This window comes from Salvelinus alpinus, chromosome 4 (assembly GCF_045679555.1).
Source record: "Salvelinus alpinus chromosome 4, SLU_Salpinus.1, whole genome shotgun sequence".
NCBI classification, from domain to species: domain Eukaryota; kingdom Metazoa; phylum Chordata; class Actinopteri; order Salmoniformes; family Salmonidae; genus Salvelinus; species Salvelinus alpinus.
The window spans coordinates 4,809,496-4,823,368 of record NC_092089.1 but is presented as its reverse complement, the minus strand read 5'-3'; the positions used below and the strand labels follow the sequence as shown (position 1 = coordinate 4,823,368).

At 52.9% G+C, this 13,873-nt stretch overlaps 1 protein-coding gene across 1 annotated transcript in view; it reads right to left on the bottom strand.

Moving 5' to 3' along the window:
• Positions 1–3,268: 3,268 nt before the first annotated feature.
• Positions 3,269–13,873, bottom strand: part of LOC139572792 (E3 ubiquitin-protein ligase RNF19A-like) — a 59,542-nt gene continuing 48,937 nt past the window's right edge. The window contains exons 7-11 of the mRNA XM_071395563.1: positions 11,751–11,912; positions 10,240–10,453; positions 7,621–7,749; positions 7,165–7,487; positions 3,269–6,546 (exon numbers count right to left, since the gene is read on the bottom strand). Coding sequence (XP_071251664.1) covers positions 5,993–6,546; positions 7,165–7,487; positions 7,621–7,749; positions 10,240–10,453; positions 11,751–11,912 — 1,382 coding nt within the window. The 3' untranslated portion in view covers positions 3,269–5,992. The remainder of the gene's footprint in view (positions 6,547–7,164; positions 7,488–7,620; positions 7,750–10,239; positions 10,454–11,750; positions 11,913–13,873) is intronic.

The following is a 13,873-nucleotide window of genomic DNA, read 5'->3' as shown; positions in this document are numbered from 1 at the left end:
CAACTTTGTGGCAACAGTTTGGGGAAGGCCCTTTCCTGTTTCAGCATGACAATGCCCCCATGAACAAAGCGAGGTCCATACAGAAATGGTTTGTCAAGATCGGTGTGGAAGAACTTGACTGGCCTGCACAGAGCCCTGACCTCAACCCCATCGAACCCCTTTGGGATGAATTGGAACACCGACTACAAGCCAGGCCTAATCACCCAACATCAGTGCCCGACCTCACTAATGCTCTTGTTGCTGAATGGAAGCAAGTCCCCGCAGCAATGTTCCAACATCTAGTGGAAAGCCTTCCCAGAAGAGTGGAGGCTGTTATAGCAGCAATGTTCCAACATCTAGTGGAAAGCCTTCCCTGAAGAGTGGAGGCTGTTATAGCAGCAATGTTCCAACATCTAGTGGAAAGCCTTCCCAGAAGAGTGGAGGCTGTTATAGCAGCAATGTTCCAACATCTAGTGGAAAGCCTTCCCTGAAGAGTGGAGGCTGTTATAGCAGCAATGTTCCAACATCTAGTGGAAAGCCTTCCCAGAAGAGTGGAGGCTGTTATAGCAGCAATGTTCCAACATCTAGTGGAAAGCCTTCCCAGAAGAGTAGAGGCTGTTATAGCAGCAATGTTCCTACATCTAGTGGAAAGCCTTCCCAGAAGAGTGGAGGCTGTTATAGCAGCAATGTTCCAACATCTAGTGGAAAGCCTTCCCAGAAGCGTGGAGGCTGTTATAGCAGCAATGTTCCAACATCTAGTGGAAAGCCTTCCCAGAAGAGTGGAGGCTGTTATAGCAGCAATGTTCCAACATCTAGAGGAAAGCCTTCCCAGAAGAGTGGAGGCTGTTATAGCAGCAATGTTCCAACATCTAGTAGAAAGCCTTCCCAGAAGAGTGGAGGCTGTTATAGCAGCAATGTTCCAACATCTAGTAGAAAGCCTTCCCAGAAGAGTGGAGGCTGTTATAGCAGCAATGTTCCAACATCTAGTGGAAAGCCTTCCCAGAAGAGTGGAGGCTGTTATAGCAGCAATGTTCCAACATCTAGTAGAAAGCCTTCCCAGAAGAGTGGAGGCTGTTATAGCAGCAATGTTCCAACATCTAGTGGAAAGCCTTCCCAGAAGAGTGGAGGCTGTTATAGCAGCAATGTTCCAACATCTAGTAGAAAGCCTTCCCAGAAGAGTGGAGGCTGTTATAGCAGCAATGTTCCAACATCTAGTGGAAAGCCTTCCCAGAAGAGTGGAGGCTGTTATAGCAGCAATGTTCCAACATCTAGTGGAAAGCCGTCCCAGAAGAGTGGAGTCTGTTATAGCAGCAATGTTCCAACATCTAGTGGAAAGCCTTCCCAGAAGAGTGGAGGCTGTTATAGCAGCAATGTTCCAACATCTAGTGGAAAGCCTTCCCAGAAGAGTGGAGGCTGTTATAGCAGCAATGTTCCAACATCTAGTGGAAAGCCTTCCCAGAAGAGTGGAGGCTGTTATAGCAGCGATGTTCCAACATCTAGTGGAAAGCCTTCCCAGAAGAGTGGAGGCTGTTATAGAAGCGATGTTCCAACATCTAGTGGAAAGCCTTCCCAGAAGAGTGGAGGCTGTTATAGCAGCGATGTTCCAACATCTAGTGGAAAGCCTTCCCAGAAGAGTGGAGGCTGTTATAGCAGCAATGTTCCAACATCTAGTGGAAAGCCTTCCCAGAAGAGTGGAGGCTGTTATAGCAGCAATGTTCCAACATCTAGTGGAAAGCCTTCCCAGAAGAGTGGAGGCTGTTATAGCAGCAATGTTCCAACATCTAGTGGAAAGCCTTCCCAGAAGAGTGGAGGCTGTTATAGCAGCAATGGTCCAACATCTAGTGGAAAGCCTTCCCAGAAGAGTGGAGGCTGTTATAGCAGCAATGTTCCTACATCTAGTGGAAAGCCTTCCCAGAAGAGTGGAGGCTGTTACAGCAGCAATGTTCCAACATCTAGTGGAAAGCCTTCCCAGAAGAGTGGAGGCTGTTATAGCAGCAATGTTCCAACATCTAGTGGAAAGCCTTCCCAGAAGAGTGGAGGCTGTTATAGCAGCAATGTTCCAACATCTAGTGGAAAGCCTTCCCAGAAGAGTGGAGGCTGTTATAGCAGCGATGTTCCAACATCTAGTGGAAAGCCTTCCCAGAAGAGTGGAGGCTGTTATAGAAGCGATGTTCCAACATCTAGTGGAAAGCCTTCCCAGAAGAGTGGAGGCTGTTATAGCAGCGATGTTCCAACATCTAGTGGAAAGCCTTCCCAGAAGAGTGGAGGCTGTTATAGCAGCAATGTTCCAACATCTAGTGGAAAGCCTTCCCAGAAGAGTGGAGGCTGTTATAGCAGCAATGTTCCAACATCTAGTGGAAAGCCTTCCCAGAAGAGTGGAGGCTGTTATAGCAGCAAAAGGGGGGAAACCAACTCCATATTAATGCCAGTGAGTTTGTAATGAGATGTTAGATACTTTTTGGACATGTCATTGATGTTTTGGATGAGCTGCGGGTCACATCCTCTTTTGTCAGCCTTCCTTCCTGCGGTGATAAGTGGCAGAGTAACAGCGCTGTTTGTCAGACCAGGAGACATCACGAAAATACGGTCTTCTCACGAAAACCTCTGTAACGTCCAAAAGGTTTGCCCTACAAACTAAATGTGACCCTCCTGTAGAAAGGGGAGACTCTCACGAAAATACGGTCTTCTCACGAAAACCTCTGTAACGTCCAAAAGGTTTGCCCTACAAACTAAATGTGACCCTCCTGTAGAAAGGGGAGACTCTCACAAATACGACAGTCTTCTCATCTGAAGGTAAACTGGTACCGGTTTTAAAATGATCAAATTACGTTTTTTGCACCCCAAAAAGGGGTTAAAATGTAGAAGACAAATATATATAATTCCTGAGCCTTCTTATATCTCATAGAGGACACCTTATTCCTTAATTAAGATAGAAACTCAAAATAGACAGTCAAAAAAATCTACGGGCTATAGCAGTAAAGACCAAATGCAGTATTTTATCAAATCATTTCCTGATATTTGTTTTTGATACCTACAGGGGTAATATAAGTCTAAATGATCCCTGGTACGACCCTCTTAAAACAATTCCACATGTTATCTCAGTAGAACCTCCTGAAGACTCACATGCTGGTCTGCGATTCATTAAACTAGATCAGCAGTTCCATGTCACTAATACTGTATTTCAGTGTCCTTCTCCAAGCCCCTAGAACACAGTGCAATGTGTTCCAGCAGTCATTCAGTCTCCACATTGAGACCATTAACAACAACCGTAGGGAGGAGAACGACCAGGAAAAGTTAAGAGATATTTAATTTTTTTAGATTATGCATTTACACACATTGTAAAAAAGGAAATTAGCAAACTAATATACAGATACCCTTAAATTAAATTCTAGCCTGGTCCCAGATCTGTTTGTGTCGTCTTTCCAACTCCTTTGGTCATTGCCACATCAAACACAGATCTGGGGACAGGATGTCATTCTGCACAAATTAGAATATCTACCTGGCACTAGTGTTTAAAGTATAGGACAGGAAATGGACAGGGCAGAGCATTAAACAACAGGAAATGGACAGGGCAGAGAATTAAACCAGCAGGAAATGGACAGGGCAGAGAATGAAACAGGAAATGGACAGGACAGAGAATTAAACAGGAAATGAACAGGACAGAGAATTAAACAGGAAATGAACAGGACAGAGAATTAAACAGGAAATGGACATTACAGAGAATGAAACAGGAAATAACCCCAAACAACACGTGTGAGGGGAGGGGAGGAGAGGAGAGGCAGCAGCATTTAAATCAGTCCAGAGATGTCATCCTTCAGCTTCATGTCTTCATAGCCCGGCAGGAGACACGGAACAGACGCCATGCGGCCCTGACACCACACTCTTCTCTATATAGTGCACTACCTGTGCACTGTGTCGGGGAATAGGCTGCCATTTGGGACACAGACAGGAATAGAGGAGGGGGGGAACCCAACTGATGATATCCACATACATACTCTGAGCATTGCAGTACATTTAATGTAACAAGTCTGGTTAACAGCAGGTGCGTAGGCAGACTCTGGCCTCCCGTTATTTGCGTAGCATTTGTAAAGCGTATTGGACAACAAAACACCAAAAAAAGCAGTCTGTATATATTCCTTTTATTTGACCACATGGTGTAGAAATGCTGCACCAGGTGGACTCTGGGCGATGGCAAACAGACGTCATCAAGGGTTACCAGGAACAAGACTTCTCAAGAGCCCGAGTGCTGTCTTTGGTAGGCAATTGAACAAGACGTGTAAGTCTAGCACAGTATTATGAAGCCCTCCTAGTCCGGTATCTCTCTCATGGTCAGAGAGACCATCTGAAATATGTTGTTTTAGGGTTTTTTAAAGTCTAGAAGACATGGGAGAGATGCAGACGATTAGAAAGAGGAAAAACTGCTTTTCCTTTTCAAAAGGCACAATGAGTCATAACCAATGTATATAAAACCCTGGATTGCTGATGTTATGTATTGGCCATTGAGACGTTTTGAAGCCACCGGTCGGCCATGTTGGCTCTCTCCATTAGGAGCAGGCCTCCATATGAATGAATGGAATTCCACAGTATTTCAAATCAAACATTTCAAGGACAACATAACGTGTATTTAAGTATTTTTTGTTGTTGTAGTTGGGGACAGTAACATTAATCTAAAAAGGAAAATAGACCTCCCGGGTGGCGCAGTGGTCTAGGGCACTGCATCCCAGTGCTAGCTGCGCCACCAGAGTCTCTGGGTTCGCGCCCAGGCTGAGCTGGGTTCGCGCCCAGGCTCTGTCGCAGCCGGCCGCAACCGGGAGGTCCGTGGGGCGACGCACAATCGGCATAGCGTCGTCCGGGTTAGGGAGGGTTTGGCCGGTAGGGATATCCTTGTCTCAGTATGTAAAATGTAATAAAAATGTATGCACTCTACTGTAAGTCGCTCTGGATAAGAGCGTCTGCTAAATGACTAAAATGTAAATGTTATATTTTTTATTTTATTTGTATGTTTAGCTCACATAATATAATGTAAAAGTTCACATTAAGGTGTCTGTAATGGAATACATGTTGTAAAAACCAATTAATAAATGCATTTCTTTAGCTTCCAAAACATATATATATATTTTTTTACAATGGAGAGGGGAGAGCCAAGATGGAGGCACGGTGGCTTCAACACAATGGAGAGGGGAGAGCCAAGATGGAGGCACGGTGGCTTCAACACAATGGAGAGGGGAGAGCCAAGATGGAGGCACGGTGGCTTCAACACAATGGAGAGGGGAGAGCCAAGATGGAGGCGCGGTGGCTTCAACACAATGGAGAGGGGAGAGCCAAGATGGAGGCACGGTGGCTTCAACACAATGGAGAGGGGAGAGCCAAGATGGAGGCACGGTGGCTTCAACACAATGGAGAGGGGAGAGCCAAGATGGAGGCACGGTGGCTTCAACCCAATGGAGAGCCAAGATGGAGGCACGGTGACTTCAACACAATGGAGAGGGGAGAGCCAAGATGGAGGCACGGTGGCTTCAACCCAATGGAGAGGGGAGAGCCAAGATGGAGGCACGGTAGCTTCAACCCAATGGAGAAGGGAGAGCCAAGATGGAGGCACGATGGCTTCAACCCAATGGAGAGGGGAGAGCCAAGATGGAGGCACGATGGCTTCAACCCAATGGAGAGGGGAGAGCCAAGATGGAGGCACGGTGGCTTCAACACAGCGCCCCCTGTCAGTCATCTAGTGTATATATAAACCATTGGTTATAACAGATATGAAAGTTATCTTATTATGTGAAGTGAAAGCTTCTTCAGCATTTTAATTTATAAACACATTTTTATTTTACTGAAGGTTGTAAAATATTTGTTAAACAATTTCAAGGAAGTGGCTCTCTGATTGGTGAGTTGTGGCTATTATAATTAACCCTTATAATAGGTACAAATCATCACTTAACAGAAGTGGCCTAATTATAAACTCATTTTAAACCTGATAAGAACAGTAAGGAGGGTGTGGCCTGGTTCATATTAAAAGTTAAACTTTGCGTTTTGAGAGCTTGAAGGTTCCTGAACGTTGCGTCCTGATCCCCAGCTTGACTGACCGTCCGCCCGGAGGTTGGTTGATGTTTTTCTCTGCTATCAGACACAGAGGGGAGACGGACACCTCCGGACAGGGGGAGGAGACGGGGGAGTGAGGAGGGGAGACGGACACCTCCGGACAGGGGGAGGAGACGGGGGAGTGAGGAGGGGAGACGGACACCTCCGGACAGGGGGAGGAGACGGGGGAGTGAGGAGGGGAGACGGACACCTCCGGACAGGGGGAGGAGACGGGGGAGTGAGGAGGGGAGACGGACACCTCCGTACAGGGTGAGGGGCCGGGGGAGGAGGTGCAGGGGGAGTGAGGATGGGAGAGGACACCTTGGGGTGAGGGTAACGTCTCCAGCCGGTCTCCCTCTACTTCAGGCAGAGGGCTGACTGTGGCCCAGCGGGTGTGGTAGTCAGAGGAGGATCCATGGCTACAGGACGTCTTCCTGATGTCCAGGTCAGAGCCACCGCTGAACTCTGACAAGTGGGACGAGTGAGAGTCGGCTACGGAGGGGAGAGAGCCGCTGAGGGAGGGAGAGGACAGGGGGGAGGGGAGAGAGCCGCTGAGGGAGGGAGAGGACAGGGGGGAGGGGAGAGGACAGGGGGAGGGGAGAGAGCCGCTGAGGGAGGGAGAGGACAGGGGGGAGGGGAGAGGACAGGGGGAGGGGAGAGGACAGGGGGAGGGGAGAGGACAGGGGGAGGGGAGAGGACAGGGGGAGGGTAGAGAGCCGCTGAGGGAGGGAGAGGACAGGGGGGAGGGGGGAGGACAGGGGGAGGGGAGAGGACAGGGGGAGGGGAGAGGACAGGGGGAGGGGAGAGGACAGGGGGAGGGGAGAGGACAGGGGGAGGGGAGAGGACAGGGGGAGGGGAGAGGACAGGGGGAGGGTAGAGAGCCGCTGAGGGAGGGAGAGGACAGGGGGGAGGGGGGAGGACAGGGGGAGGGGAGAGGACAGGGGGAGGGTAGAGAGCCGCTGAGGGAGGGAGAGGACAGGGGGGAGGGGGGAGGACAGGGGGAGGGTAGAGAGCCGCTGAGGGAGGGAGAGGACAGGGGGGAGGGGGGAGGACAGGGGGAGGGTAGAGAGCCGCTGAGGGAGGGAAAGGACAGGGGGGAGGGGAGAGGACAGGGGGAGGGTAGAGAGCCGCTGAGGGAGGGAGAGTCAGACTCGGAGGAGTTGGTGCTCTGCTGCTCAAGGAGCCGAGCGTCCATATCCTCCCTGGTCTCCTGTATCTCAGAGCCTCCTCCCTTCTTCAGCTTGCTTTTACTCTTCTTCCCCGAGGAAGAGGAGGACTTGGCGGTGCCATCCTGGCCCTCTGAGGGGCATCCAGAGGGGCAGGACCAGCCACAGCGCCCAGCGTCTCTCCCATCATCCATAGCGTGGCAGTGTAGTTGACCAGCAGACTTACCCGGCTCTATGTCCACCTGCACCTCCATACTGGTCCCGTCTCTACACAGGAGACAAAACACCACCAGACAGAAAGGAAGAGTCAAGTGGGACACACGTTTACAGGGTGAGACACAACACGTCCCCCGTGGAGATATCGTTGAACAGTTCATATTTCTAAAGACATTGCCCTGACCTGTAATGGAGCACGGATCCAGCCATTGCTTTGGTGCTGGTGATGTCACTGATTGTCCCCAAGCTGAAGGTGGCCGACTCTCCGCTGAGACTACACCTCTCCTTCTGGACATCCGCCTGGACCTCCAACCTGGAGCAGGGGACGGGAGGGGAGAGGACAGGGGGAGGAGAGGAGGGGAGAGGACAGGAGGGGAGAGGAGAGGGGGGAGGAGAGGAGGGGAGAGGAGAGGACAGGAGGGGAGAGGAAAGGAGGAGGGGGGGGAGGAGAGGAGGGGAGAGGAGAGGACAGGAGGGGAGGGGAGAGAGGACAGGAGGGGAGAGAGGAGAGGAAAGGAGGGGAGAGAGGAGAGGAAAGGAGGGGAGAGAGGAGAGGACAGGAGGGGAGAGAGGAGAGGACAGGAGGGGAGAGAGGAGAGGACAGGAGGGGAGAGAGGACAGGGGGGAGGAGGGGAGAGGAGAGGAGGGGAGAGAGGATAGGGGGGAGGAGGGGAGAGGAGAGGAGGGGAGGGGAGATGAGAGGACAGGAGGGGAGGGGAGAGAGGACGGGGGGAGAGGAGAGGACAGGAGGGGAGAGAGGACAGCAGGGGACAGGGGACAGGGGGAGGGAGAGGAGAGGACAGGAGGGGAGAGAGGACAGCAGGGGACAGGGGACAGGGGACAGACCTTGTGTATTTTGCCAGTCACGATACACACAATACAAGGTGCATACAGCCAGATGGATCTACAGCCACACAAACACCTGACAGTAAGGTTGTAATTATGTCCAGTCCTGCTGCCCAGTCTCTCATTAGCCGACCCGAACACTGACCCGCTGAGCTGGCCGACCCCCAACACTGACCCGCTGAGGTAGCCGACCCCCAACACTGACCCGCTGAGGTAGCCGACCCCCAACACTGACCCGCTGAGGTAGCCGACCCCCAACACTGACCCGCTGAGGTAGCCGACCCCCAACACTGACCCGCTGAGGTAGCCGACCCCCAACACTGACCCGCTGAGGTAGCCTACCCCCAACACTGACCCGCTGAGGTAGCCGACCCCCAACACTGACCCGCTGAGGTAGCCGACCCCCAACACTGACCCGCTGAGGTAGCCGACCCCCAACACTGACCCGCTGAGGTAGCCGACCCCGAACACTGACCCGCTGAGATAGCCGACCCCCGAACACTGACCCGCTGAGGTAGCCGACCCCCAACACTGACCCGCTGAGGTAGCCGACCCCGAACACTGACCCGCTGAGGTAGCCGACCCCGAACACTGACCCGCTGAGATAGCCGACCCCCGAACACTGACCCGCTGAGGTAGCCGACCCCCAACACTGACCCGCTGAGGTAGCCGACCCCCAACACTGACCCGCTGAGGTAGCCGACCCCCCAACACTGACCCGCTGAGGTAGCCGACCCCCAACACTGACCCGCTGAGGTAGCCGACCCCCAACACTGACCCGCTGAGGTAGCCGACCCCCAACACTGACCCGCTGAGGTAGCCGACCCCCAACACTGACCCGCTGAGGTAGCCGACCCCCAACACTGACCCGCTGAGTTAGCCGACCCCCAACACTGACCCGCTGAGGTAGCCGACCCCCAACACTGACCCGCTGAGGTAGCCGACCCCCAACACTGACCCGCTGATATAGCCGACCCCCAACACTGACCCGCTGAGATAGCCGACCCCCAACACTGACCCGCTGAGCTGGCCGACCCCCAACACTGACCCGCTGAGGTAGCCGACCCCCAACACTGACCCGCTGAGGTAGCCGACCCCCAACACTGACCCGCTGAGGTAGCCGACCCCCAACACTGACCCGCTGAGGTAGCCGACCCCCAACACTGACCCGCTGAGGTAGCCGACCCCGAACACTGACCCGCTGAGATAGCCGACCCCCGAACACTGACCCGCTGAGGTAGCCGACCCCCAACACTGACCCGCTGAGGTAGCCGACCCCGAACACTGACCCGCTGAGGTAGCCGACCCCGAACACTGACCCGCTGAGATAGCCGACCCCCGAACACTGACCCGCTGAGGTAGCCGACCCCCAACACTGACCCGCTGAGGTAGCCGACCCCCAACACTGACCCGCTGAGGTAGCCGACCCCCCAACACTGACCCGCTGAGGTAGCCGACCCCCAACACTGACCCGCTGAGGTAGCCGACCCCCAACACTGACCCGCTGAGGTAGCCGACCCCCAACACTGACCCGCTGAGGTAGCCGACCCCCAACACTGACCCGCTGAGGTAGCCGACCCCCAACACTGACCCGCTGAGTTAGCCGACCCCCAACACTGACCCGCTGAGGTAGCCGACCCCCAACACTGACCCGCTGAGGTAGCCGACCCCCAACACTGACCCGCTGATATAGCCGACCCCCAACACTGACCCGCTGAGATAGCCGACCCCCAACACTGACCCGCTGAGATAGCCGACCCCCCAACACTGACCCGCTGAGGTAGCCGACCCCCAACACTGACCCGCTGAGGTAGCCGACCCCGAACACTGACCCGCTGAGGTAGCCGACCCCGAACACTGACCCGCTGAGGTAGCCGACCCCGAACACTGACCCGCTGAGGTAGCCGACCCCGAACACTGACCCGCTGAGGTAGCCGATGCTGGCTCCAGTACTGACCTGTTCAGGTAGTTGACCATGGCGCTGCCAGACAGAGATCCGGTGATGCTGGCTCCAGCCAGGGCCATGGTGGAGGCGTTCTCACTCAGGTTGTCCCTCATGGCGCCCATCCGGTCCACGTGGCTCCCGCTGGCACTCAGACTGCCCGTCATGCCCCCCACGCTACCCTCTCCGATGCTGGGGTTGTTCCTGGTGTCCGCCACTGAGGTCGTGTCTGAGGAGACGGGGGAGAGAGGAGGAGTTCATCAGAGCTGCTCTATATAAAAACAAAAATAAGACTAGACTTTCTCTTGTTGGTTCCCTCCCTTCTCCGGCCTCGTCTTTTCTAGAAGGTCTGCAGCAAGGTCTTTCTCTTGTTGGTTCCCTCCCTTCTCCGGCCTCGTCTTTTCTAGAAGGTCTGCAGCAAGGTCTTTCTCTTGTTGGTTCCCTCCCTTCTACGGCCTCGTCTTTTCTAGAAGGTCTGCAGCAAGGTCTTTCTCTTGTTGGTTCCCTCCCTTCTACGGCCTCGTCTTTTCTAGAAGGTCTGCAGCAAGGTCTTTCTCTTGTTGGGTCTCTCCCTTCTACGGCCTCGTCTTTTCTAGAAGGTCTGCAGCAAGGTCTTTCTCTTGTTGGTTCTCACCCTTCTACGGCCTCGTCTTTTCTAGAAGGTCTGCAGCAAGGTCTTTCTCTTGTTGGTTCTCACCCTTCTACGGCCTCGTCTTTTCTAGAAGGTCTGCAGCAAGGTCTTTCTCTTGTTGGGTCTCTCCCTTCTACGGCCTCGTCTTTTCTAGAAGGTCTGCAGCAAGGTCTTTCTCTTGTTGGTTCTCACCCTTCTACGGCCTCGTCTTTTCTAGAAGGTCTGCAGCAAGGTCTTTCTCTTGTTGGTTCTCACCCTTCTACGGCCTCGTCTTTTCTAGAAGGTCTGCAGCAAGGTCTTTCTCTTGTTGGTTCCCTCCCTTCTACGGCCTCGTCTTTTCTAGAAGGTCTGCAGCAAGGTCTTTCTCTTGTTGGGTCTCTCCCTTCTACGGCCTCGTCTTTTCTAGAAGGTCTGCAGCAAGGTCTTTCTCTTGTTGGTTCTCACCCTTCTACGGCCTCGTCTTTTCTAGAAGGTCTGCAGCAAGGTCTTTCTCTTGTTGGTTCCCTCCCTTCTACGGCCTCGTCTTTTCTAGAAGGTCTGCAGCAAGGTCTTTCTCTTGTTGGTTCCCTCCCTTCTACGGCCTCGTCTTTTCTAGAAGGTCTGCAGCAAGGTCTTTCTCTTGTTGGTTCCCTCCCTTCTACGGCCTCGTCTTTTCTAGAAGGTCTGCAGCAAGGTCTTTCTCTTGTTGGGTCTCTCCCTTCTACGGCCTCGTCTTTTCTAGAAGGTCTGCAGCAAGGTCTTTCTCTTGAGTCAGCTAACAACTCATTCAGACTAAACATGAGGTTAGTCACAGTGTGTGTGTATGTGTGTGTGTGTGTGTGTGTGTGTGTGTGTGTGTGTGTGTGTGTGTGTGTGTGTGTGTGTGTGTGTGTGTGTGTGTGTGAGAGAGACGTACCAGTAGCTTGCGCCCCGCTCCCTGCGGTCATCTGGTTCTCGTCATCAAACTCGATGCGGACTCCTTTCCCGTTACCAGTGGAGACCCCACAGCCCCCGCTGCGACACAGAGAGATGGGCACCACGCCATAGACGTACGCCAGCATGATGGGCACACCGATGCCTGGACACACACACAGAGAGACAGTTAACCACCTCACACCCTTGGGAGGGACACTAGACAACCAGAGACCACTGTGTCTCCTAACAGCAGTCAGTCAGTCACTACCAGAGACCACTGTGTCTCCTAAGATCAGTCAGTCAGTCACTACCAGAGACCACTGTGTCTCCTAAACAGTCAGTCAGTCACTACCAGAGACCACTGTGTCTCCTAACAGCAGTCAGTCAGTCACTACCAGAGACCACTGTGTCTCCTAACAGCAGTCAGTCAGTCACTACCAGAGACCACTGTGTCTCCTAACAGCAGTCAGTCAGTCACTACCAGAGACCACTGTGTCTCCTAAGAGCAGTCAGTCAGTCACTACCAGAGACCACTGTGTCTCCTAAGAGCAGTCAGTCAGTCACTACCAGAGACCACTGTCTCCTAACAGCAGTCAGTCAGTCACTACCAGAGACCACTGTCTCCTAACAGCAGTCAGTCACTACCAGAGACCACTGTGTCTCCTAAGAGCAGTCAGTCAGTCACTACCAGAGACGACTGTGTCTCCTAACAGCAGTCAGTCACTACCAGAGACCACTGTCTCCTAACAGCAGTCAGTCACTACCAGAGACCACTGTGTCTCCTAACAGCAGTCAGTCACTACCAGAGACCACTGTGTCTCCTAACAGCAGTCAGTCACTACCAGAGACCACTGTGTCTCCTAAGAGCAGTCAGTCAGTCACTACCAGAGACCACTGTGTCTCCTAAGATCAGTCAGTCAGTCACTACCAGAGACCACTGTGTCTCCTAACAGCAGTCAGTCAGTCACTACCAGAGACCACTGTGTCTCCTAACAGCAGTCAGTCAGTCACTACCAGAGACCACTGTGTCTCCTAACAGCAGTCAGTCAGTCACTACCAGAGACCACTGTGTCTCCTAACAGCAGTCAGTCAGTCACTACCAGAGACCACTGTGTCTCCTAAGAGCAGTCAGTCACTACCAGAGACCACTGTCTCCTAACAGCAGTCAGTCAGTCACTACCAGAGACCACTGTCTCCTAACAGCAGTCAGTAGTGACTGACTGTCAACCAGGGTTAACACCAGCCACATGCTGGTAGATTTTGCCATTGTCTGATAGAATGTCTATTCTTCCCAGTCACATTGGCAGGTGGTCACACAGAGAATTTGGGATCTTTTATAAAATCCAAAGCCCACATGCAATAAAAACAATTTTAAAAATGGTGTGTTGTTTTAACATTACATTTATCTCCATTATTTTCCTTAGAAAACGTGGCTGTTAAAAATGTGGGCATCCACCTGGCCACGTTAAAGTTAATTTCCTCCCCTGCAGACAGAGACAGAGTAAAGTATACTGACCCCCTGCCACCACGGGGGACATGATGACAGACAGAGTAAAGTATACTGACCCACAGAGACGGCTGCCACCACGGGGGACATGATGACAGACAGAGTAAAGTACACTGACCCACAGAGACGGCTGCCACCACGGGGGACATGATGACAGACAGAGTAAAGTATACTGACCCACAGAGACGGCTGCCACCACGGGGGACATGATGACAGACAGAGTAAAGTATACTGACCCACAGAGACGGCTGCCACCACGGGGGACATGATGACAGACAGAGTAAAGTACACTGACCCACAGAGACGGCTGCCACCACGGGGGACATGATGACAGACAGAGTAAAGTATACTGACCCACAGAGACGGCTGCCACCACGGGGGACATGATGACAGACAGAGTAAAGTATACTGACCCACAGAGACGGCTGCCACCACGGGGGACATGATGACAGACAGAGTAAAGTATACTGACCCACAGAGACGGCTGCCACCACGGGGGACATGATGACAGACAGAGTAAAGTACACTGACCCACAGAGACGGCTGCCACCACGGGGGACATGATGACAGACAGAGTAAAGTATACTGACCCACAGAGACGGCTGCCACCACAGGGG